Genomic DNA, 24,286 nt, shown 5'->3' with positions numbered 1-24,286 from the left:
AGATAAGAAAATATAGGGATGAGCACTACGAGGAAACAAATCAACAAGTCAAAAAATCACGGTTAATGGTAATAAATAATAAAAACTAAAAAATAATAATAATCTTTTAACTGTAGTAAATAATAAAAACTAAAAAGGTTAATAATAACAATAATATTAATAATAAAAACTAAAAAGCACCGAAAGGTTAATAATAACAATAATATTAATAATAAAAACTAAAAAGCACTAAAAAGTTAATAATAATATTAATAATGCAAACTAAAAAGCACTGGAAAGTTAATAATAACAATAATATTAATAATAAAAGCTAAAAATTTAAAATAACAATAATAATAAAATGAAATCCAAATTAAGGGGAATAAAAACTAGATCCGTCTTAATCCCAGATCTATGAAGTGATCAAATTTCTCATAGTACATACATATTTTTTGAGTGCAAAACTTGAGAAAAAATTTGCACCTCAAAAGGTTGTTCTAGAAACTAGAAAAAACTGGCTTGACTCAAATCTACTTTGCAAGACGCAGAAGGACATGCAACTCCACGAGACACCTTCAAGGAATCTAAGAGACCTAGAAGTATTATGGTTATGCAACATTAATGACTAAGTTGATTGACTCTGAACCTTTCAACTTCGAGGAAGTAGCCACCCAGCATGTTTGGAAAGATGCAATGATGGAAGAATATCAATCTATTATGAAGAACGATGTATGGGAGATTGTTCCAAGACCTGAAGGAAAATTTGTGGCAACTTCAAAGTGGATATATAAGATCAAACATGCAGCAAATGGGAGCATTGACAAGTACAAGGCAAGATTCATGGCTAGAGGGTTCTCACAGAAAGAGGGAGAAGATTATGATGAGAGATTTGCACCGGTTGTTAGTTACACCATGATTAGATCTCTTGTTTCTCTTACTTCGTTTATGGTATAGAAGTTACATCAGATGGGTGCAAAGCATTCCTTCCTCGATGGTGAGATTGAGGAAAAGGTGTTCATAGAAGAACCTCAAGATTTTGAGGTTCATGGGAGAGAATCTCATGTGTGCAAATTGAAGAAGACCTTGTATGAACTTAAGGAAACACCAAGAGCTTGGTATTTTAGAATTGAAGGATATCTTACGAGACTTGGTTTCTCTAAGAGTGTTGTTGATCCAAACTTATATATCAAGGTTCTGAAAGGTGAGCTTGTGATACTACTATTATATGTTGATGATTTATTCCTAATAGGTGTAAAGCATCTTATTATTCAAAGTAAGAGGGAGTTGGCCTTTGAGTTTGACAAAGGATCTTGGTTTGATGCATTGGAAAAAAAACCTAGTGAAAACCTTCTCGAGCAAAGGGATGTATGTCATCAAGATCCTATAGAAGTTTGGAATGATGGAATGCAAATCTATGACAACTCCTACGGTGATGAATCTGAGAACGTTGAGGGATTATGAGTCTAAACTAGTGGATCCATCCATGTACCCATAGTTGATTGGATCGTTAATGTATTTGGTTAATATCAGATCAAACATTTGCTTTGCAGTAAACACCTTGAGCCAGTTCCAGATGGAATCGAAACATGAGCATTGGATTGCAATAAAGCATATATTGAAATATTTATGCGGTACTATTGACTATTGTTTGAAATATGTCTCAAGTGGTGAGATATAGCTATAAAGATATACAGATTCTAACTGGGCAAGGAGTGTGGATGACAAGAAGAGTACATATGGTGTATGTTTTAGTTTAGGCTCTGTTATGATATCTTGGATGAGCAGGAAGTAGGCATATGGTGTACTCAGTATTGCAGAAGTAGAGTATATCACAACTTGTTTGGCATGTTGTGAGGGAGTATGGCTGTGTAAGCTAATCTCTAGATTATTCGATCAAAGGTTGGAACCGACTGTTATTTTGTGACAACCAAAGTTGTGTGAAGTTGACAGATTATTAAGTGTTTCATAATAAGACGAAGCATATTGATATCAAGTACCACTACATTCATGATATGATATAGAGGGGAGTAGTGAGGCTCCAGTGTATTCCCACTAGTGAGTAGACAACTGATATTCTTACAAAACCTTTGTCCAAGACAAAGTTTATATACTTCAGGGACAAGCTTGGACTTGAGGAGAACCCATGTATTAGTGAGAAGGAGTATTGATGTAATATGAACAAGGGCATGGCTCAGATTGTTAGTGACAACAGAAGCATGGCCCAGACTTTTAATGAGTTGACAACAGGGTCGAGAATTTCTTGGAATGTTGGTGAGATAGCATTAGGGATGGACATTTTTTTAGAGGAATGGTCCCTAAGGTTGGGACACTCAAATGGAGTGGGTGCCTTTTCAACATCATGTCCTAGAGTGAGCCTTTTGGAGTTGGGACATGGTTTTCCGTACTATTTCACAAGGGCGATGGCAACCCCAGACTAGTCGAAGTATTATGAGGTGAAGCGCCACTAGATCATGTTGACTAATTGAGTGAGTACCATTGCTTAAGAATGTCAACCTGGGTTGTGGTACCTATTGAATGATAATGATGTTGATGCAGGGCAAGAGTGGTGACCAAGATGATGATGTTATTAATGAGTTGTATTTTTCCTTAGAGGGAACATGTATACAGAGAACATTTGGATAGTCATTATGAATACCTCCCTAACTAAGAGGGAGAGTTGAATTTTGTAGCTATGGTCAGTCTTCATAATCTTCATTTGTACTTGTAATAATATAATATAAATTATATTTGTGATAAAAGAAAAAATATTTTAAAGCATGTTCTTCATACTTGCAAGAAAAAAAGATTTATTTTATATTCAAAAGAAAATTGTATGAGACATGTTCTTCATGACCTTATTAAGAGAGGGAAAATAAAGATGTAAATTTGTATTCTAGACACCATAAGATGCCTAAGTTGGCCTCCCAGTGATGAAGTTGGCCCTGACCAAGAGACACCTATTCAAACCCTTTCATTATTCAAACCCTTTCATTGTGTATATATAGAGACCATTTGATCTCCACTCTAATGCAATTCACATCTCCCATCAATCAAGTGTATTTATGATCTAGTATTGCAAAGCAGGACGAAGAAGAAGGAGGCCGAGTTGATAAAGAAGAAGCAGCCAAGTTCACGAAGAAGTCTCCTCACGTGTGTTCTTTTGTTGCCCTCACATGTGTGATATTTAAGGTCTGAAATTCCTGTGGTAAAGTCTAGTCACAGGCCCGAAATTATGTGATAAAGGAGAGGCCGAAATTTGGCCCAAGGACAGAGCTAGAGCGAGTTTGTGGAGAGTCTCCTTTAAGTGATTTGGACAAGTTTGACTTGGCATATTGAGGCATCTTGTGGTTGTCATCTTGCTAGTTAGTTTGGCTTTGACGTATCTCTTGTTGCATTGATTCTCTAAGAAGAAGGTTGGTTGGGTTTTCCTCCCTAGTGAGTTTTCACGGGGTAAAATCTTGCTTTTTTGTGCATTGCGATCTCTATTGCTCTATTGTCTCTATGGTTGAATTTCTGAATGTGTAATTGCTTAATGATACATTGAAAGTGCAACATAATCATCTACATCATTGGAAGTAATTATCGAGTTATAAAAACAAGTGCTTGTATAATTTGCACATAAAAAATCAACATTATCAACCAACCAAACCTTCCTTAACAAATATTAAAACTATTATAGTATAGAAAATGAAGTTGATTGTTTTTTGAGTTAACGTTACTAATAAAATAATGATAATAGCACTTAGATAACAATTGCATTTTTTTCTTTTATGTTATGTAAACAAATTTTATACTTCCAACAATCCAATTATCATCCCTTCGAAAAGTACCTGAAAGTATAGTTTTTCTCCTAGTTTGAAGCTCATTTAAATTTAACATTGCTGATAAAACAATGCTAATAGCATTCAAATAGCTACATTTTTGGTGGAAGATAATTGTTTTTTTAACTAATAGTAATTTGAGGCCTATTTAAAGTTAATATTACTAATAAAATAAAATATAACATTCAAACAATTGCATTTTTGTTTTTTATGTTATGTTCCAATGATACAATTGTCATCCCTCCAAGTACATGCAGAGGTTTTGAAATGATATGACAACGTCCAATGCATTAATTCAGAGTTAAGATGTCAATAGAAAAAAGGGCCCCCAAAAAAATTTACATGGCCTTTCCACATATTAGAAGACGCAGACTAGAAATTTCAGTTGGTAGATGTATTCATTATAGGTATATTACACATTCACTATCATGTGTAACTTAATAACTAAACACATTGACCGTCGAGTGATCTAATTACCTACTCAATTATCCATCAGCCTAGTCAAGTTTTCTGAATTATCAGTCTTGAATGCCACGAAGTAAAGTTGTTACTATTGCTTACAACAGACGACTCGGTGAAAAATGCAACCCAGTTATCATAATTCCATCATGAATATGTTAATGTTACATTTTCTATAACGTGAATGAAATGCCACTGGTAGAGATTATTCATTGTATTCAAGTCACTGGCCCCTAATCCTACTTGCCTGGAAATCATCACAAAAAATGAGGCAGGTAATATTTCACGTAAAAAGGATGGTGTGCCACATAATTTTGCAAGCATTTTATCAGATAGAAGGATTACATTTCAATCTCTTCAGGCAATTGCCATTGACTTTCCACAAGCAACAAGCAAATTTATGTTGCTAGAATCCGACTTATGTACCAAAATATTACATTTGGTATCCTGTTCACAAAACAGGCTTCAAATAACTTTTACCCCAAAAGTTACACGGGCCTTACGTACAAATACAGGAATAATTTTCCCAGCCATACAAACAAGACCTATTCCAGAATAGAAAGCCACCTGTGTTTGAACTGCTGTTCCTGAAGGAAAATCTAACCCATGCATCCGGATGAGAAACAAATAATTCATATGATTCTGAAGTTGTGGATTAGAGGAGAAGAAATGATATGTAGAGGGGAAATATTTAGAGCAGAGGAACAGCTAAGAAAACGCAGACATATTCCTGCTACAAAAATTACTAAATAACGGGCAGATTTAGTTCATTCCATCTTCCATCACTACTTCAAAGTAATCTGTTAGAATATCCTTCGGAGTGCGGCCAAACCCATTTGTAATGCTTAGCATTTGTCCAAATTTTGCAGTCTCTTTCCTCAGTCTTCCAACTCGATCTGAAACACCTACAAGCAAATCATCAAAGTTTTCCAAAGAGGATGAAGATGAATCATTTGTAAATTCATTGTTTGCTATGTCTAGCTCCTGAAAGAGGGACAATAGAAAATCTTTCTGGGAATATAGTTTTTCTTGGGCAAGCTTGTATTCTGCTTCTTGAGATTTTTTTAGGCCATGAAGAGCTTGGTTAATTTTATTCTCAAATTTCAGAGCTGTGATATGAACCGGTGAATTAAGTAGATCCGAGGATCCATTTGTTTCTTCTGGAAGCAACCTCGATCTTCTCTGTAATATATCATGAACAAATGAACTTCCTTTCTGAGAAGTCACATCAGGTAGAGTATTTGCTGCTTGGAAAAGGTCATAGGGTTGGGTACGAGTTGCAAATGAATTGCCAAATGGAGATTCACTTGTTTTGTTGTCTTGATCTGCAACAGATACAATACAACCAGACTATTACTGTTCTAAGGTAGCATTAAAAATTTCTGTAGAAAGTTTGTCCAGCATATATAAAGAGAGTCGGGGGCACACTATATAATAAATATATTACCTCTAGAGTTTGCAAGAGATACAGGGTTAATATTTAGAGGCTCCACCTGATAGTTAACCTTTTGAATAGTATTGTCTGCACACACACACACCACCTTTGAAAGTGTTAAAACTAACAATTAGAAATGACCCCTACAAAACAATTCACAGAAAGACAACACAGTTCTGTTATTAAGCATGGGTAATGACTTGCGACAATCAAAAACCACGAACGGAAACAAACATAGTTTCTAATGTTCAGAAATTTTAACAATTCAGTGGCACCAAAAATTCTGAAACTTTGATCAGCAAAAGGAAAAAAATAAGAATGAAAATATTTGATTACAAAAGAATAGAGAATATCCAAGATTCTTTATATTTCAAACTATACATTTATTATAAAATAGACCACGAATGAAAAATATTAAGCAGCATTGATAATCCAAATCCAAATTAGCGTTCATTAGTTTGAAAGCATTAAGCTATCATCAAGGCTAAAGTCAAGTTAACCTGATAACAACCCTTATTAATGTCTAGTTACATTGATAACCCGTATATCATCAAATATGGTATTCTCAAATAAAGGTGAGAATATCGTAAAATAGGGCTCCTCAGACCTCAATTGAGATACGACTTTATGTTTTTTACCATTTCATGATGGTAGGAACCGCATGTTTCCAAATACTGGTGTACCTCATGGAATTTCAACCAATCACTACAGACTGACAGCAATCATCAGCTAAAACAGAGCTAATGAGTCGACATTCTGAATATCAACAACATTTAAAACTCTGATTACAGGAACCTTCGCAAGGCAATGGTGAATATATAACCCACATGACATCAATGGAGTCTTTTAAATATCTGTCCATGTAAAACAGATTATATATAGCGGGTAAACATAATTTTAAAAAAATTCACAAAAGCTGGCAATTTCAATTTGCTAAAATCTGGTCAACCTAAAACCATGCAGGTTTCAAATTATGCTCCCAAACAACGGACATGGAGTTACAAAAAAATTAAAAATAAAAACCTTTTGTCCTAAGATTGCTTGGATTCTCACTGAAAAATCACCTTGCAAAAATGATATGCGCAAAATTCCAAAAACTATTACTATGCAGATGACAAATTTTACTGATCTGTATTCTGTACAAGAACATATAAATTGTTTGTTGTGCCACATCATAATTACACGGCTCAAAAGAAGATGCATCAGACACCAAAACAAGTGATATTATTGTCCAACACAATCGGTTTCTGGTAATGTCATACTTTATTTTGGACAACACATGTTCAAATCTCAGTTACCATAGAATCAAACTCCCTTTTCTAAGATCTACTGCCAGACATGCTGAATTTTGTAGCTATGGTCGTTCTTCGTAACTATCATTTTTGGTCATTGATGTATTTTGTAAAGCATGTTCTTCATGTCAAAAGAAAATTATTAAAGGCATGTCTTCATGTCCTCTGTGAAAAAAGAAAAATTTGAATTTTTGAAAAAGAATATTTCGCCCCAAAATAAGTCATGTCGGCCTCCTCCTAGTCAAGTCGGCCCCCACCTATGATGGTACCCATTTGGCATGACAGATTACTATATAAGGACACTTGTCCTCCCACATTTGACACACAACTCAGATGTTCTCTGTGGAAGCTAGTTACGATCTTCTGAGGCCAAGTGAAGGGCAAGTCTGAGTCAAGGTATGCAAAGGTCTGAGGCAAGGCATGCGAAGACAAGATCTCAGTACTGGACGAATCTGTGGATCAAAAGGCAGCAGAACCGAGTTTTTCTAGATGCAATAAGAGGCCGAGATAATGCCCTAGCAGAGCAGACTAGACTGAATTCTTGGGAAGCATTTGACTTGATTAGGATAGAGTTGGACCAGGTTTGGCCTAGCTAAATTGTTGGTCTGTTTGACCTTGTATGTGACTAATATATCTCTGTTGAACTTGATGATTTCTCCAAGGAAAAGGTTGCTGGGTTTTCCCCGGGTAAATTCATGTGTTCTTTGTGTGGCTGTCTCTTCATGATCCTACTATCATTATTATATTTTTGATGTCTTCTGTGTAATTGTTTGATGATGGAATAATGAGTAAGAATGTGAATAAGATCTAAATCATCTAAAGTAATTATCAGTATAGAAGACACTATATAAAAATTCAACATGGTATCAGAGCGTATGGTTGAAAAGCAGCCTTAAAGATGTAAAGTCAAAATGAAGCCAAGTCAGAACTCTGTTCGGAAATACCACCGAAGTACTGTATGTAATTTGTGCCCTAACAAGGGTCTGTTCAAACCATGAAAGGGGAGCAGAAAAGTCTGTTCAAGGTCTGATCCTTCAAAGATAAGTCTAATCTATTATGTAAAACTGAAGTTCCTCAGGAAATCAACGAAGCTACAAAAGGGTCAAAGCTGTAGTGTAAGGACAAATACCATCAGATAATGCAATCGATCAAAGGAAGGTCGAAAGTCTGTTTTAGATTAAAATGCTATAGCTTGGAAGTAGAACATATATATACCAAGATATATCCGTGTTTTTGGTCAAGATTACTAAGAAACCCTTTGCCTCTATTTAGTTACATGAGAATGAAATGCCTGGGGCTAACCTCAGAAAAGGACGGAAATCTCAGGAAAAATAATAGAGGCCAAGTAACTTCATAAAAGCCCGAATTATCACAGTCAGACTATAATTTTGATTTGATATGTAGTCTTCTTGTGATTGATGTTTCCTAAGGCAGAATCACTGATGCTTACCCCTGGAGCAGAGGATGCTATGTGATGACAAATGCTAGAAGGCCAATTGACTTCAATAAATAACCTCAGAAAATCCCACAGAAAATTGAAAGGTGTAATGTCCCTTCCTAATTATTTTCCCAAGGTGAGGAAAAACCAATTTTGGCAATTTTGTTATTTTTGGCTTAATGCAATTTTGATGGGACCCAGGTGGGGCCCAAGGGAGCAAGCATAAATAGAAGGAAGTGAGCAGCATTTGGGTCCTTTTGATGATTTGAGAATTCATTGTTGCTTTGGCTGTTTAGCTAAGCTACAAGTGTTGTTCAGCACAAGAGCTTCCCAAGGAGTGAAGCTCATCCCTCTTTTCGGTGGACTTTGAGTGCCACCCGAGCTTCCCAAGGAGTGAAGCTCATCCCTCTTTTCGGTGGACTTCGAGTGCCACCCTAGGAGATTTTCCATTGGAGACAGAAAGAAGATCACCCAGAAGAGGAGTATGCTGCCTTGGCCAGCAAGGACGCATTTTTGGGAGCAGCAGGGATGCAGTGGGAGAGACTGCATGTTGGGTGGAGCAGTAGAGCCAGGGAATTCAGATGTGAAGGTTGTTGGAGGTATTCTCATCGAGCTTCCACTTCGGAAAGGAGAAATTACAGCAGGAAGGCAAGCCAAATACTCAGGTCAAGCTGCTGGTCGAACGGTCTGCATCATCCTCACCTAGGACTGCGCAGTCAGTAGTGGGGGTCACTTGGAAGGAAGCTTAACTGGAGTTTTGGGGAACTCGGTTGTGGGGAAATTGTTGGAAGGCTGATGTGGGGGAGGTTTCCTGACATTGTGGCAGCAATTTACAGCAGTTCCAGTTACAGGGATTGATTTCCAGTATTGGAGGAGAGTCGATCCCCAAGGGGTCGAATTTGGCAGGTCAAAACCAGGAAAGACTGTTTCTCGGTTTTTCTGGGTTTTTGGAGAGGAGTACATCCCCAAAATTGCAGAAATTTCTGGATTATTTTGAGGGGGTAAATCAGAGCTTGAATTCACCCAGCAGTGCCGATTTGAGGGGACAGCAAATTTCTCTGGGGAGCAGCGAATTCACAGCAGCTAGGCACTTATGTATTGATAGAGAAAGAGAGAAAGGGAAGAGATGGAGGGAGAAAGGAAGAGGGAGAGATAGATAGATCGATAGATAGATATGGGGGGGCAGAGAGGAAGCGTGACATATGTTTAGGGGGTTGAGATAGAGAGACAAATAAGGAGAGATGGAGGGAGGTATAAATATAGATGGCAGGGGGAGAGAGGAAAGAAGAGAAAGATAAAGTTACAGACAGGCAGATAGAGTGAGACGGAGGAGAGGGGGAGGCGAAGAGAGAGAAGGAGAGGGGGAGGGAGATAGACACATAATGGAAGGTGGAGAGAGAGGGAAGAAGAAAGAGTCTCACAGAGACAAATACATACATAGAAGTTAGATCTAGAAAGTGATGAATATTTTAGATTTTCACTAAAATAGATGTATTGATTTCAATGTAGTTGTTGATTTCTAATCCTATTTGATCACATGCACTATATGCATTGATTTCAGTGTAGATTTCAATTTATAATTCTATTTAATACCTTACACTAGATGCATTGATTTCAATGTCGATGTTGATTTCTACTCTTATTTGATTGCTTGCACATGATGCATTGGTTTCAGTGTAGATATTGATTTTTAATCCTATTTGATCGCTTGCACTAGATGCATTGATTTTAGTGTAGATGTCGATTTCTAATCATATTTAATACCTTACACTAGATGCATTGATTTCAGCGTAGATGTTGATTTCTACTCATATTTGATTGCTTGCATTAGATGCATTGGTTTCAGTGTAGCTATTGATTTCTAATCCTATTTTATTGCTTGCACTAGATGCATTGATTTCAGTATAGATGTTGATTTCTAATCCTATTTCATTGTTTGCACTAGATGCATTGATTTTAGTGTAGATGTTGATTTCTGATTTGATGCAACAAGATGTATGATGTACATTAATTTCAAAGTAATTATATTAATAGTGTGCATTGATTTCAGTGTAAGCACATCTCTACCTCCTCCATCTATATCTCTATCTCCCATTGTCTCTCCTTCTCTATCTCTCTATCTCAGCCCCTAAACATACACACTCTCTCTCCATATCTATCTCTCCCTCCCTCCCTTTCCCCTCCCCCTCCCCCTCTCCCCCTTCTCTCTCTCTCTAACATTTCTCTCTCCATATCTATATCTTCCTATATCTCTTTGCCTCTCTGTTCTTCCCTCTCCCCCCATCTATATCTCTATCCCCCCTTGTCTCTATATCTCTATCTCCCCTTGTCTCTCCTTCTCACCCCCAAAACATACACTCTCTCTCTCAGTGTAAGCACATAAAAATTATTCAACCATAAATACAACACTTGAATATTCATCCTAAATAAAATGTTTGCTTGCCCCAAATGTTTGATTCTTGAAACTATAAACTATTTCTAATCGGGTACATTCTTATTATTCCCATTTTCTATTATTCAACATTGTTAATTACTTTGCATTCAAACGTTGTAATAGAAAATAACTACCATTGAAAATTATTTGGGGTTTGAATGGTCTATGATTCCAAATAGTTTCAGATTTCAGATTGATTGCAATGACGATTGTTTGTAAGTGACTATATTCTTAGTATTCACATTTTATATCTATCAAAATTGTTACATTGACACTTTCCACTCAAATTTTGTATTTCATCATTTTTCATCATTCAAGTTACTAACAGAGTCTCTCATCTCAACAGAGGTAACTAAGCAATTTTTAAATTAAATTGACCAAATGAATCTAGACATATTTAGCATATTTAAAATGATCAAAATAATTAGATGTTCAACGAATTTTGTATGATCGCACACGACTAAAACCAGCCTAGATCCATCTTAACACTGGATCTATCAAGCACCAAGAGGGATCAAATCTCTCGAGGTGCAAAACTTTCCTCAAGTTTTGCACTCACAAAATAGGTTTGCACCTCGAGAGATTTGATCCCTCTCAGCGCTTGATAGATCCAGTGTTAAGATGGATCTAGGTTGGTATTAATACCCATTTTAATATTTTAATTTTTCTAAGTTTAGACTTAGGAACCCCATTAAAAATATTAATTATTTTAATATCTCTCTAACCGGGTGGAATTTCCCCAAACCATATCTGGGTCTTGGAGATCTTATGTGCCTTAGCCTCTCCACCAATTTTCATGGCTAGAGCACATCCGATGCTACCACAAATCAACACTCCCTCTTAGTGAGGAATGTGCTCTAGTAATGCTCTACCACTGAACATCGCGTTGATCCTTCTGCACCGGTACCTGTGCTGATGCTTGGCCTGCTGCCTCACATCATCTGTACTATTGCTCCCTGTACTGCTACCCCTGACACTGCCACTACCACTGCTACATCTGTACTGCAGCTCCCTCTCAACATGCTGCCCCTAACATTGCCACTGCTAACAGCTGCACTGCAACTCAGTTACCGAGAAGTAAGTAACTGATCTACCTAACATTCTGACATCCTTGTCAGTCTGGAAGCCTCCTAACGCTGAAGCTACCTCTGTTGTTATTTTGTGCTCCCTCTGTTGCCTCTGCGCTGCTTCAAACACCTTTGTGCCTCTCGCACTGTTGCAATCTCCGTTGCATTGCTACAGACCTCTGCACTCTAGCACTGCCTTGTCGCTCCATCACATCTTGCTTCTACCTGACATCCGTCATCCTGCTACTGTCGTTAAGGGCTCCTGTAGCCGGATATGATCCAAGAGTTTGGGTACCTCAAGGATCCTGCCCCTAGTGTGTAGTCCTCCTGACTACAACTCGATGTCTCCCCACCTCTTCTCTAGAGGTGCATGAGCACTCTTGGCACAGTCGTCATCAGTCCCGACTTCTTTCTCCGCCTTAGCCGGAGCTGCCTTGGATTCAGAAGCCTCTCCCTTGCTCTTCTTCCTGGGACACTGGGATGCATAATGACCTAGCTCCCCACAATAGAAGCACTTCACCTTGGAGATATCCTTCTTCTTCCTCTTCCCCTGTTGTCCCGCAGATGCTAGAGCCGCATCGTCCTCCTCCTCTTTCTTGATTCTACTTCCCTTGCCACTACTCCCCACCTTGGTCAACCGTCTAATCTCTTCTTAGCGAAGAGTTGCCCACATCTCTTCCCATCCTGGAAGAGTAGCTCTGCCTAAAATGCCTTGGACAAATGTCTCCCACTCCTCGAAGACTGCATTCAGGGCGGTCCTCACCATGAACTCCTTATCCAGCGTGGCCCCTATGGAAGTAAGTTGGTCACAAATCTCCTGCAATCTGAGGAGGAACAGATCTATCTGCTCCCCCTTCTGCATCTGATACGACCACACTGATTCTCCAATAGCATCTTCCACTGCACGGAAGTGCCCTGATACAAGGTCGTCAAAGTATGCCACATCTCCTTTGTTGTGTTCTTTTCAGCAATATGTGGTACGACATGATCCTTGACCCCGTCAAGAATTATGCACTTTTCCCTCGCCATTGCATCCTCATACATCTCATTATCAGCTGGGTTGACTGGGATAGCCACGATTCTCAAAGCGAAGCCCTTGATGCAATGTCGATCTAGGACTGCCAAGATATTGACCTTTGAGATGACAAAGCTGGAAGCCCCATCCAACCTGTCCTAATCCCTCAATCCATTCACTGCCATTTCTGCTCCTCTTCTGGACTCCCTCTGAGTTTCGACTTTCCTCCTAGAAATCTCCCTCTAAGTCCTGATTTCCCTACTAGAAATCTTCCCGCCATCTGCCGAACCGCTCCTCTCCAATCCTCCTTGCAACTACAACTTGGATCTAGATTTCTTGACTAGAAATCCGTAAAGGTAGCAACTCCCTCTACCTTGGTTCTGTCCCATTAGGTATTGTTCTGCTTCGATAGAAACAACAACCCACCTGCTTCCCAATCCACAATCTGCCCACAATTCCCTAACCCCAGCAACTGAAGAAACTGAGCCTTCCAGCGCTGCGCAATCCCGACAAAGGTTGAATCGCTCCTCTGGTCAACTACGTCAATCCTACCTGGCTGAGTAGGATGACGTGGCTCTTTGTGAGCCTCTTTTGCCTTTCTCTGCCTCTACGTTGGCCCTCTCTTTGGCTCGAAATGATGACGCAGGCCCTCTGCATCACTTCTTCTCTGCTGCCTTCTACATAGGAGCAGCTCTGTCTCTTGAGACAGCTACTACTGCTGCAAATTTTCGATATTGTTGATGCGTTCAGTCCTCCTGTGATCTGCAACGCTCTGGTATCATGTTGAAATTTCTAAGTTTGACATGTTAGAAACCCCTACAGCATTATCTGGTTTATTTCTCCTACTTGTTTATTCCATTAACAAGTTATTTATAAATATAAATATTGAAAATGCAGCCTTAACTCATATACAGATCATCAACTGAAATACTGAAACAAACACACAAGGGACACCATTATTTTTGGACAATCGTCCCCGGAAAAAACCAATGCGGGAAAACCGTTGCAACAAATATGAGGGTCTTATTATTAAGCAGCTACTGAGTACAACTAGGGTACCAGAAATGGCTCACCCAACAGATTGTTACACAGCAGTAATACCTCTTCTCGGAGACAGATATTCAGCTAGTCTGCCCCACGAAAATCCTTCCAGCGCTTCCTCTTGGCCCTGCGTCAGCCCTACTAGCTTCAGCTCAGCTCTTGAAGCCTCTGCGTTAGCTCTCTAGCCCTCTGCGTCACCCACGCAGGCCCCTCAACCTCTGCGCAGTCCCCAACTGCCTCTACGTAGCTTTTGCTACCTCTGCATAGCTCTAGCTGCCTCTGCGTCAGCCTCTGTGCTGACCCTCTAGCACTATCTTTGCCTCTCTGCTATGTACTCACTGCCCCTCACTACAACAGATCACTTGTTCGATTTTTCTCAGCAAGCCTCGCTCCAGAAAATCGAACTGACTGATCAATCTTAGTGTATCTCCCACTGACCCTCAAGCCTCCTGTTATACTTTCCTGTTGAGTCTTCAACGGTCGAGATTAAGCCTCTAATCAACGGCTAAGATTAGATTCGGCTTGATCCATGTCATTTAGAACATTCTCGCCCAGTTTTATATTAATACTCATTAATATTTTAATTTTCCTAAGTTTAGACTTAGGAACCCCATTAAAAATATTAATTGTTTTAATATCTCTCTAACTGGGTGGAATTTCCCCAAACCATTTCTGGGTCTTGGAGATCTTATGTGCCTTAGCCTCTCCACCAATTTTCATAGCTAGAGCACATCCGATGCTACCACAAATCAACAAGGATAACAAAGATGTTGTACCTAGGGCATGTGGTTGGGGAGGATGGAGTGAAGGTGCATCAGGAGAAGATTCGGGCAATTCTAGACTGGCCCACACCCAAGAACGTGACAGGGCTAAGGAGTTTCCTGGGCATTTGTACGTCGTAGTACAAGAGATTTGAGGGGGTTCTCACAGCTTGCAGCACCTCTTACGGATTTGACGAAGAGGGGAGCTTTTGTGTGGACGTAGGTGGCAGAGGAGGCCTTCACGTGCCTCAAGAGGGTCATGAGCAGTTGTCCAGTCTTAGCCTTGCCAGATTTCACGCAACCATTTGTGTTGGAGTGCGATGCGTCCGGTGAAGGGATTGGGGCCATTTTGACACAGGGGGGCCATCCTATTACGTTTGAGAGCAGGAAATTGCAGCCTCACGAACGGTTGTACTCTGTGTACGACAAGGAGATTTTGGCAGTGGTGCATGCACTAGACAAATTCAGACAGTATTTAGGAGGCAACCAATTCAAAGTGAAGACGGATCACAACAGTCTTCGCTTCCTCCTTGAGCAGCAGTCCTTAGAGGAGAGGCAACAGAAATGGGTGAGTAAGCTCCAAGCTTACGACTTTGAGATAGAGTATGTGAAGGGAAAACACAACGTGGTAGCAGATGCCCTCTCTAGGAGACCCGCAGCGCTATCTTTGATGGATGTCACGCAGGATTGGAACGCTCAACTATTGGTTGAGTACTCCAAGGATAGGCAGGCTTGCGACATTTTGGATGGCATGCACCGAGATGACCGATTCTGGGTGATGGATGATGTGATCTACTACAAGGACCGGATCTATTTAGTGCCAGGATCTCAGCTGAAGGAGAGGATCATGCAGGCAACCCATGATTCTCCACTAGCAGGGCACCTAGGTTTCCTCAAGACATACCGTGCTGTCAGGGAGAGGTTCTCTTGGCGGGGACTTAAAGGGGATGTGCTGAAACATGTGAGGGAGTGCGTGGATTGCCAGAGAAACAAGGTGGAGTTGGGTCACCCGACCGGTTTGCTACAACCACTCCCCATTCCAGAGAGGAAGTGGGAGAGCTTATCCATGGATTTCATCACGAGACTTCTGGCAACACAGGGGCGAGACTGCATCTATGTGGTGGTCGACAGACTGACCAAGTTCGCCCACTTCTTTGCTATTTCATTGAGATCTTCAGCCTCCCAGGTGGCCGAGTTATTCTTTCGGGAGGTTTTCCGGTTGCATGGTCTCCCCAAGACCATTGTGAGTGACAGGGACAACAGATTTATGGGGGCTTTTTGGCAGGAGTTGTTCCGGTTAGTGGGTACAAAACTTACACCCAACACCAACTATCATCCCCAAACCGATGGGCAGACAGAGATTGTGAACAAGTGGTTGGAAGGGTACTTGCGCAACTATGTGACTGGACAACAGAGAGCGTGGGTCAAGTGGCTACACCTCGGGGAGTTCTGCTACAACACGACTTATCACATGTCCATCGGTATGACTCCTTTCCAAGCACTTTATGGATATGATGCACTTTATTTTTTTGACATGGTGTTTGGATATAGCAGAGCCCTAGGAGCAAAGAATTGGGTTCAAGAGAGCCAGGAGATTCTCCGAGCTCTCAAGAACAACTTACAAGTGGCCCAAAATTAGCAAAAGGTATATGTTGATAAACACAGGGTGGAGAGACACTTTGAGTTAGGGGACATGGTCTAACTATGCTTGCAGCCATACATGAAATCCTCGCTCAAGCATAACGAAGCAAAGAAGCTTCGCCCACGGTTTTATGGGTCGTATAAGGTGGTCCGGAAGGTGGGAGAGGTGGCCAACGAATTAGAGCTACCTAAGGAGCGTCGGATTCACAATGTGTTCCATGTTTCTGTAATGTTCCTTTTTCTGGTGTTCCTCATGACATGGTTAGGATGGATTTTCAGGGTAGGGCAGACAGGTCACATGAGAAGGTTTACTTCATCAACGGGCCCAAGGGCTTCAGGAGGTGTTTCATGGGGTTTTGAGGAGTTTTTATGAGGTCTGGTGGCATTCGCTTGGTATATTCCATCATCCACACAGTTTGTCTTTCATTTCGTTGCATTTCGACAACTTTCAAAAAACTTAGTTATTAATGGGTCTAACTCCATTAATTACGCTTAAGGTGGTATTTCGATGGAAATACTTGGCAGAACACCATACCGTAATAGCTCATTGGAACTGGAACGAGAAGACCTATAGGATGGGATGGCTAGAAGTGATTTTTGGTGGGGCTTGAGAAAGCATGGTGGCCAATTTACCATTTTCCCACATTAAAAAGAATATTTTAATTAAGGGAAATGAGCTCAATGATTAAAATAATAATAAAATAAGAGCTTCTAGAGGGGTCCATTAGATCTATAAAAGAGGAGGAGGAGGCCATTAGAGGACATCTTGGATTTGATATTTCTTCTTGTATGAGAGGTTGAGAACTTGGTTCTCTACTTCAGCAGTTGTTATAGCTCCAAATCTCACTCTTATGGTTTGTGATGCTGCACTTATGGCCTAGGGCAACCCCTCCTTCCAGACCTGGTCCAAAAATTTAAAAAACAGTGTTTTATTCCCTATACGCGACTTTGCCCTGTGTTAAACGCGTGTACACGCGGGTCTGTCATACCCAACCCGCGTGTATCTATTAAAACACTTAAAAAAATATAATTTCCTCTTTTTCGGGCGGTGATCGCGGGTTTACCTGCTGGATCACCTGTTAGTGCCCGTGGCCCAACTGTTCCCAACCAACTCCTAACTAAAAAACTACTTTGGAGAGGGTATAAAAAGACATCAAAGGGAAGGCCAAGGGGAGAGAGAAAGGAGAGCAAGATTATTATGCTGAGATTTTTCCCTTAGACCAGGTCTGAAGTCCTTGGTGCATTCTGCACTTCCCCCATTTTGCATAGGAAACCCTTGTTTCCATGTGTATTGGTGATCATTCATCCTTGACATCATCATTGAGTAGGACTTGGAAGGAGCTCTTGTTGGAGGCTGGAGGCTGGAACGAATCCGGGAGGAAGCTTGCTTGGAGCCTGCTGAAGGTGTTCAGGTGATATCTTTCCGATATATGTACTTTATTTGCCTTTATATATAAAGAAACACGTCTTTGTTCCCGAATAATCTTTCTTTATGCTTATGAGATTCTTGTGTTGAATTCTTATGAAAGTGGTTACTTAAAGATTTTTTATAACTAACTTTATAGCATAAAGATGATTTATATATAAACTTCTATACATGTACTGTTGTGTTCTTTGATTTGTTTGTCTTGCAGGTCAAAGAAAGAAGAAGGGAACTCCAAGAAGGGTTTGCACCCTAACGGTCTTCTCGAACGTAGGACCTTAGGTATGTACCCTAAACATTAGAATTTGCTTAAAAGTAAAAAAGATGGCTGTGTGTGTGTGTTTCTTTGTATAAGCAATTTTCAGTCTGGTAGAGTCTTAGCCCAAAGGACCCTAGGGGTACTTTCCCTTCAACCAGAATTGGCGACTCCGCTGGGGACAACACTCTTGTTGTTCCTAGTTTGGGTAGTCCTCAAGCCAATCAAGGCTCAGTCCCTCTGTTTGTTGGTTCTGACTGTCTGATATTTTCTTGAACTCCAAGCTTTTCTAGTTTTTCAGTTTGTGTTTTTTATTTTTCTTGAAAGACTTCATATACGCACTTTTTCTGGATTACAGAAGCGTATATACGCAAGTTGCACTAAGTAAACCCGCGTATACGCAGGTTTCCTTAGTTACAGTCGCGTATACACGCATTCTGCAAATAATCGCAGGCGTGTATATCACATAATTTTCAAGATTTATAATTTTTCTTTTGCTGAATGTCTGTCTGGTGGTTTGGGTCAGTTTAAAACAGTCAATTCCCAGTGACAGTTCTCTGTTTAACAGGGGGCATCTTGTTTTGAACTCTCTCTAGTTATAAGGAGTACTAGTCTTGTTTTTCGTTGATTGCAAGCGTCATTGATTTTTGACACACAAGATTTCTGTTTGAGAATCTTGATTGCTCTGTTTCGGCAGAGTGGGAAGATTGTGTTCAATCTTTGTGTCCATTTTATTTTCATGACACTTTTGTTTGCTTAACGAAATCATTTTTATGACCATTTGCTCCTTCGTTTCGGGAAATTTGTTTGTTACCATTTTCTTGAAACTTGTCTTTTGATATTTTGGACTTTCATTGCTGCTTTTGATTGTCAAAAGCGATTTCGAACACATTTTATTTTTGTTGAGTTCTCATCAATTGAAAGGTGTCAATTCACAAAAGTGTTTGGTTGCTTGTTTATCAATCATTGGTGTCAGTATTTTTGAGAGCTTTCCTTTGAAAAAGACTTTTTGGTTTGATTGAAAGAAAATCTTTTGAAAGTTTTGAGTTTCGCTTTCTTAAACTTGCTTTTCATTTGATTTCCTTTTTGCGAAGTGAAAGTGCTTTGTTTTTATCTTAAAACTTGTTTTTATTGTTTGGACGAAATGATTGGTAACACATCATCTTCTATCTAAGCATTTTAGTGGCAATACAAAATTTGGTAAAGCAGCAACTTTCCTTCTTTGTTTGCAGAGTAGTCTTAAAATCTTGCATTCACATATAGTTCTTGCATTAGCATAGCTTTGCATCCCCTTTTAGGCATGCATAGTTTTGTTAGTTTTTGTGAGTGTGGAGTTTGAAAAGAAAGCAAAAAACTTTGTTTAATTTGAAGTACATCTGAACCTCATAGAAATTGCTCTTCATCGAAACGAAAAAGTGCATGTGCATGTAGTTAGGATAGTTTCTTTTTGCGTCCTAAAAACACCACAAGTTTCACTTCCGTTACCTTTGACTTAAAGAACAGCCTAATAAAATCAAGCGCTTAATTAAAATCCACTAAAACTTTTTGTTTTAGTTATTACACCAACAAGTTTAGGATTTTAGGGCCTTGGATTAGGCGAGTGGAGAGTTAACTCTCCAAGGCCACACAAAACGTCAAACATAAGAGTCTGATTAAAGAGAGTAAATCCAATAGTGTTAGGAAGACCAGGAAAGCTCCGGATCTGGGAGTTAAGCACGAGGGTCTGTGAAGACAGGGAAGAGAGATACCCCCTCTCCTACTTGTCCGAACTTACCTCACGACTGTTCCGCCTGGCTTCTGCGACGAGTTGGTACCCATAGTTGCCTCTCCTAGGGATCTGCATAGGTGGCTGCGGAGGGGAATCCCGTGGCACCTGAGGTCGACGTTGTATCACTCTCGACAGTACTTCTGGAGGGCACCCTTGCGAAGCTTGGGGGCTTGCACCGGCGCAGGCTGTTGTTAGGAGGTCAGCGTAACTTCCTCTGATACCTTCGCTGATAGGACTGGGCCCTCATCATCCCAGACTATCTTCGGAAGGCCCTTTGACTCCACTTTCTTGTATTTTGGTGTCCGGTCCTCACCACCCGGAGCGGAAATACTTGGAAGTTGTTTGACTGGCTGTTTCTTTAGGGACTTTATAGTGAGTGCTCTTTGCTCCTTGTATATAGTTGGCTTTAGGTATTTTTGTCTAGTCACATTTGGACTTTGTGTTCTGAGTGACTGGCTTGCCACTCTACCGATCTTGAAAGGCTTTTGGTCGTTCTTTCAGAAGTTGTGGAGTTGCCTCCTCAAGGGCAAAGGTTTTGATTGCTTATCCATATTCTTTGAAGGGTTATTTCTATATTCCCGCAAGGGAAGGGTCTTTGGATCAGTTAGATATGGCCAATATTCTTGTGGAAACCAACCAAGGTGCCCTCCCAAAAGGGGATCCTTGTGCTTTTCCTTTCTTTGGAAACGTTGGTACTCCCTTGATGGCCACTTTGAATATTCCTGGGTTGAATGTTGGACTACCCATTTGGCTGTGGTCCACTCCGAATATTCCGAATGCTCTTGAAGCTTCTCAGTTGAATGCTTTATTTCAGGGGCGTCACATGGGTGCTAATTGTTCATCTTCTTTCAAAGAGAAATCTGGGATTCCTTCTTCTTCCCCTTCTTGTAACAAGAAATCTAAAAAGAGGAGAAAAAGGAAGTCAAAGAAGAAGAATAATTTTAGCACTTCATCTTCAACCTCTGCGAGTCATGTTGGAGATGAGTCTTCAACCTCTGCAAGTCATGTTGGAGATGAGCCTTCAGCCACTGCTAGTCATGCTGGGGGCACAAGTCTAGTCACTGCGAGTTACACTGGCACTTCATCTTCAACCTCTGCGAGTCATGTTGGAGATGAGTCTTCAGCCGCTGCAAGTCATGCTGGGGGCACAAGTCTAGTCACTGCAAGTCATATTAGCACTTCATCTTCAACCTCTGCGAGTCATGTTGGAGATGAGTCTTCAACCTCTGCAAGTCATGTTGGAGATGAGCCTTCAGCCACTGCTAGTCATGCTGGGGGCACAAGTCTAGTCACTGCGAGTTACACTGGCACTTCATCTTCAACCTCTGCGAGTCATGTTGGAGATGAGTCTTCAGCCGCTGCAAGTCATGCTGGGGGCACAAGTCTAGTCACTGCAAGTCATACTAGCACTTCATCTTCAACCTCTGCGAGTCATGTTGGAGATGAGTCTTCAGCCGCTGCAAGTCATGCTGGAGGCATGAGTCTAGTCACTGCGAGTCATACTAGCAAAGAGTCACCGACCTCTGCAAGTCATGTTCAGGACTCTCCGCAAACCACTGCTAGTCATGTTGGCGGAATGGAGGTTGATAAGAAACCTGGACGTAGAAGTTTTAAACCTAAGTTCCCTTGTAAGATATGCAAGGGAGACCATCTTACTCATTTATGCCCTGGTATTCCAGAGGTTCAAAGGATATGGTCCGAGTCTGAAAGTACTTCTGCTCCTAGATCTGATTTGGTTTCTCATCAATCCCATCAACCATTGGTTGATAATGTGGTAAAGCCAGTGCAATCGCTGGCCGATTACACTCCTCTTTTGGGGGGTGAAGTGCCTAACAAAAGAGTCTGTTTGATCTCTAGTACAGAGTCTTCTAGTATAGGGGGCATTCCGGTTTCTTCGAATGTTCCCCCTCCAAGCTCTAAGAGTGTTTCCTTTGATTGGGATAGTCTTGTTGAGCCTTGTCTTCCTTCCGCTGCACCTTTCCAAATAAAGGTCAGGGTTAATTCCACAAATGTCTATCGATGTATGGTGGATGAAGGATCCTCTACAAGTATTATATCCTCTTTGACTTGGAAAGCTTTGGGTTCCCCAAAGTTGTTGACAGCTCAGAGTCAGTTGTTAGCCTATGATAGAAGGCCTGGTGAATCTATGGGGGTTCTTCCTCAAGTGCCTATCACTTTAGGTGGGAAGACTGTCTTAATCGATATGATGGTGGTTGATAGCCCTTTAGACTTTAATATGCTACTTGGGCGTGATTATATCTATGCTATGAATGCTGTGGTGTCTTCACTCTTTCGAGTAATGTGCTTTCCTCATAATGGGAATATTGTCACTGTTGATCAGCTTGCATCTGACAATCACCACCCTAATTCGACTTTACTGCAGAATGCCCCTTGGTTTGTTCCAAGTGTTCAAGTAGACTCTACCCCGCCACGGGTCAATTATGTGGCATTGAAGCCTCAATGTTCAATTGCTTCTAAGAAGGATCCTTTGACTTATTATTCTCCTTCTTGGGACTTGGTCCCGACAGTTGACCGAGAGATTCTTCCTATAGGGACATGGGACCCTTTAATTCCCTCTTTTGATCCTTGTAGTTCTCATGATTTCTCAGATCTTGTTTTGCCTTCACAGGAGGAATTCTTTGAAGCCATGAGTTATGACTACCAAAGGAGTCCTTGGTCCGATCCCTGCAAAGGGGTTGTTCAGCAGAACTATTATGCATAAGCCGCAAGGCTGCGTTGTTCCCTGTACCATATTGTATATATGAGGTACGCATTTTCAAGTTTTGTATTCTATAACACAAAGATCTTATATAAAGTTTATATGTGGGATGTATTAACTTCGTGTCTAGTGTTCCTATTTATGTTTACAGAACTTGGAAGATTTCTCCTTTGGAAGTTTCTGGTTGGTTCGTTCTGACAGGTATTGGTTCTCGAAACTGGCATATAGGTTAGGTTTTTCCGCCTGCATTGTGCACTTATCAGTTTCCTTTACCTTTTTGCCTTAGGATCGCCCCCACCAAGGTCTGGTGCGGAACCTTCTCATTGCTTAGAAGTATCATGACTTGTGTGGTAGAGCCTACCTTATCATGGGTGCCCTAGTTAGTACCTTATTGTCGCTTGGCACTCATGCAGATTTTTCATCCCTAGGCTCGGGAGTCCTCTGTAGTTCCGCCATGACTTATGCGTTGAAGACTCATCCCTCTTTGCTTCCTCGTTTCGTTCTGGCCTTATACCCTAGAGGCTCCTATGTGTGTTGAGTTGTACTTTTGCATTGCATGTTGACTATTTGCACCTTTTGGCCTAGAGCCGGCTTCACTTGGACTCGTGTTTAAGCCAACTTTGGACCATGACGTCTGCAAAATCGACCTTGCATACCCTTGACCTCTGCAGCTTGACATACCCAGATCCGTGGAAGGGACATACCTCTGAGTGTCACTGACCAGTTTTTCACCTCCCTGCATTGAGCATAGGAACGTTCCTTTCCCAGGAACTAGATCATCTGTTTCACCGACACTCGTTCTTTCCGCTGTACCATAGCATTCTTTTATTCTTTTTCCGGCTTATCAGAAAAAGACAAAAAAATTAAATATTCTAAAAAGAGCGGGAACAGGGACATTATTTCCATTTATTGTTGGCAGCTAGAGTCAGTCGTGTCGCCCTTGAACAAAGCACTCAAAACAAAGTCTCCTCCGCATGGGTGGGATTTAGTTTGACTTAGGTAAGCCATAACCTTGTTATCGAGTCAGTTCTCCCCCGATTGGTTATCTCTTCCAATCATATGGAGGGTTCGTTCGTGCCTCCTGCATGACGAACTTATACAAATTCATTATATGCTGCCACATAGTCACATTGAGTCGTGCTTTTGTTCAAGGGAAGTTAGCCTGAGTCGGCCTTTCTGCGGTGTCTCTTGACTCATTTTTCAGTCGGCCATCCCTGGTTGTCAGTGTCATGTCTATCATCACATCAGTTATATTGGTCCTTCACTCGTGCCGGTTTGAGAAGGTCCCCATTGACTTCTTGCTGGCGGGTCTTGTCCTTATCGACGACGACACATTGCTCTGAGGGCAGACCTAGAGACCGCACCCTGGCCCTATTTTCATTATTGATAGGTCACCTTGTGCTCAGCATCGATCAGTATCATGGGTCTTTGACTGAGTGGTTTCCCTTGTGTTCGACATCAGCATACATTATCACACATTGGGATTCGTGCAGTACCTTGGTTTCCATTTGACCCTATTGGTGGATACCTCGCCTCTGTGTCAGCTTTCATTATTGGTTGGTTCAGAGGGTTTCTGCCGTGCGCTAGCCACATCTTGTGTACGCCGGAAACGTACTTCGGTTGGGTTACTACATCTTTTTCGTCCGATTCCTTCCACATTATTGGCCTACGGGTTACACTCGCGCTAGATTGATGGAGGATGCCTTAATGCCTTCCTTCTAGCGGATCTTTCCCTAT

The 24,286-nt window shown here is 40.8% G+C and overlaps 1 protein-coding gene across 3 annotated transcripts in view; it reads right to left on the bottom strand.

Moving 5' to 3' along the window:
• Positions 1–4,371: 4,371 nt before the first annotated feature.
• The window catches only part of LOC149205551 (uncharacterized), a 207,444-nt gene continuing 187,529 nt past the window's right edge, over positions 4,372–24,286 (bottom strand). For all 3 annotated transcript variants that reach the window (XM_089395106.1, XM_089395104.1, XM_089395105.1), the window contains exons 4-5: positions 5,707–5,781; positions 4,372–5,584 (exon numbers count right to left, since the gene is read on the bottom strand). In XM_089395106.1, the coding sequence (XP_089251232.1) occupies positions 5,022–5,584; positions 5,707–5,781 (638 nt within the window). In that variant the 3' untranslated portion in view covers positions 4,372–5,021. The remainder of the gene's footprint in view (positions 5,585–5,706; positions 5,782–24,286) is intronic.

The sequence above is a fragment of the Pinus tabuliformis genome, chromosome 1_2 (assembly GCF_031772625.1).
Source record: "Pinus tabuliformis cultivar Carrire ecotype Pingquan chromosome 1_2, CPIR1, whole genome shotgun sequence".
NCBI lineage: Eukaryota > Viridiplantae > Streptophyta > Pinopsida > Pinales > Pinaceae > Pinus > Pinus tabuliformis.
This window is presented reverse-complemented; position numbering and strand designations above follow the sequence as displayed.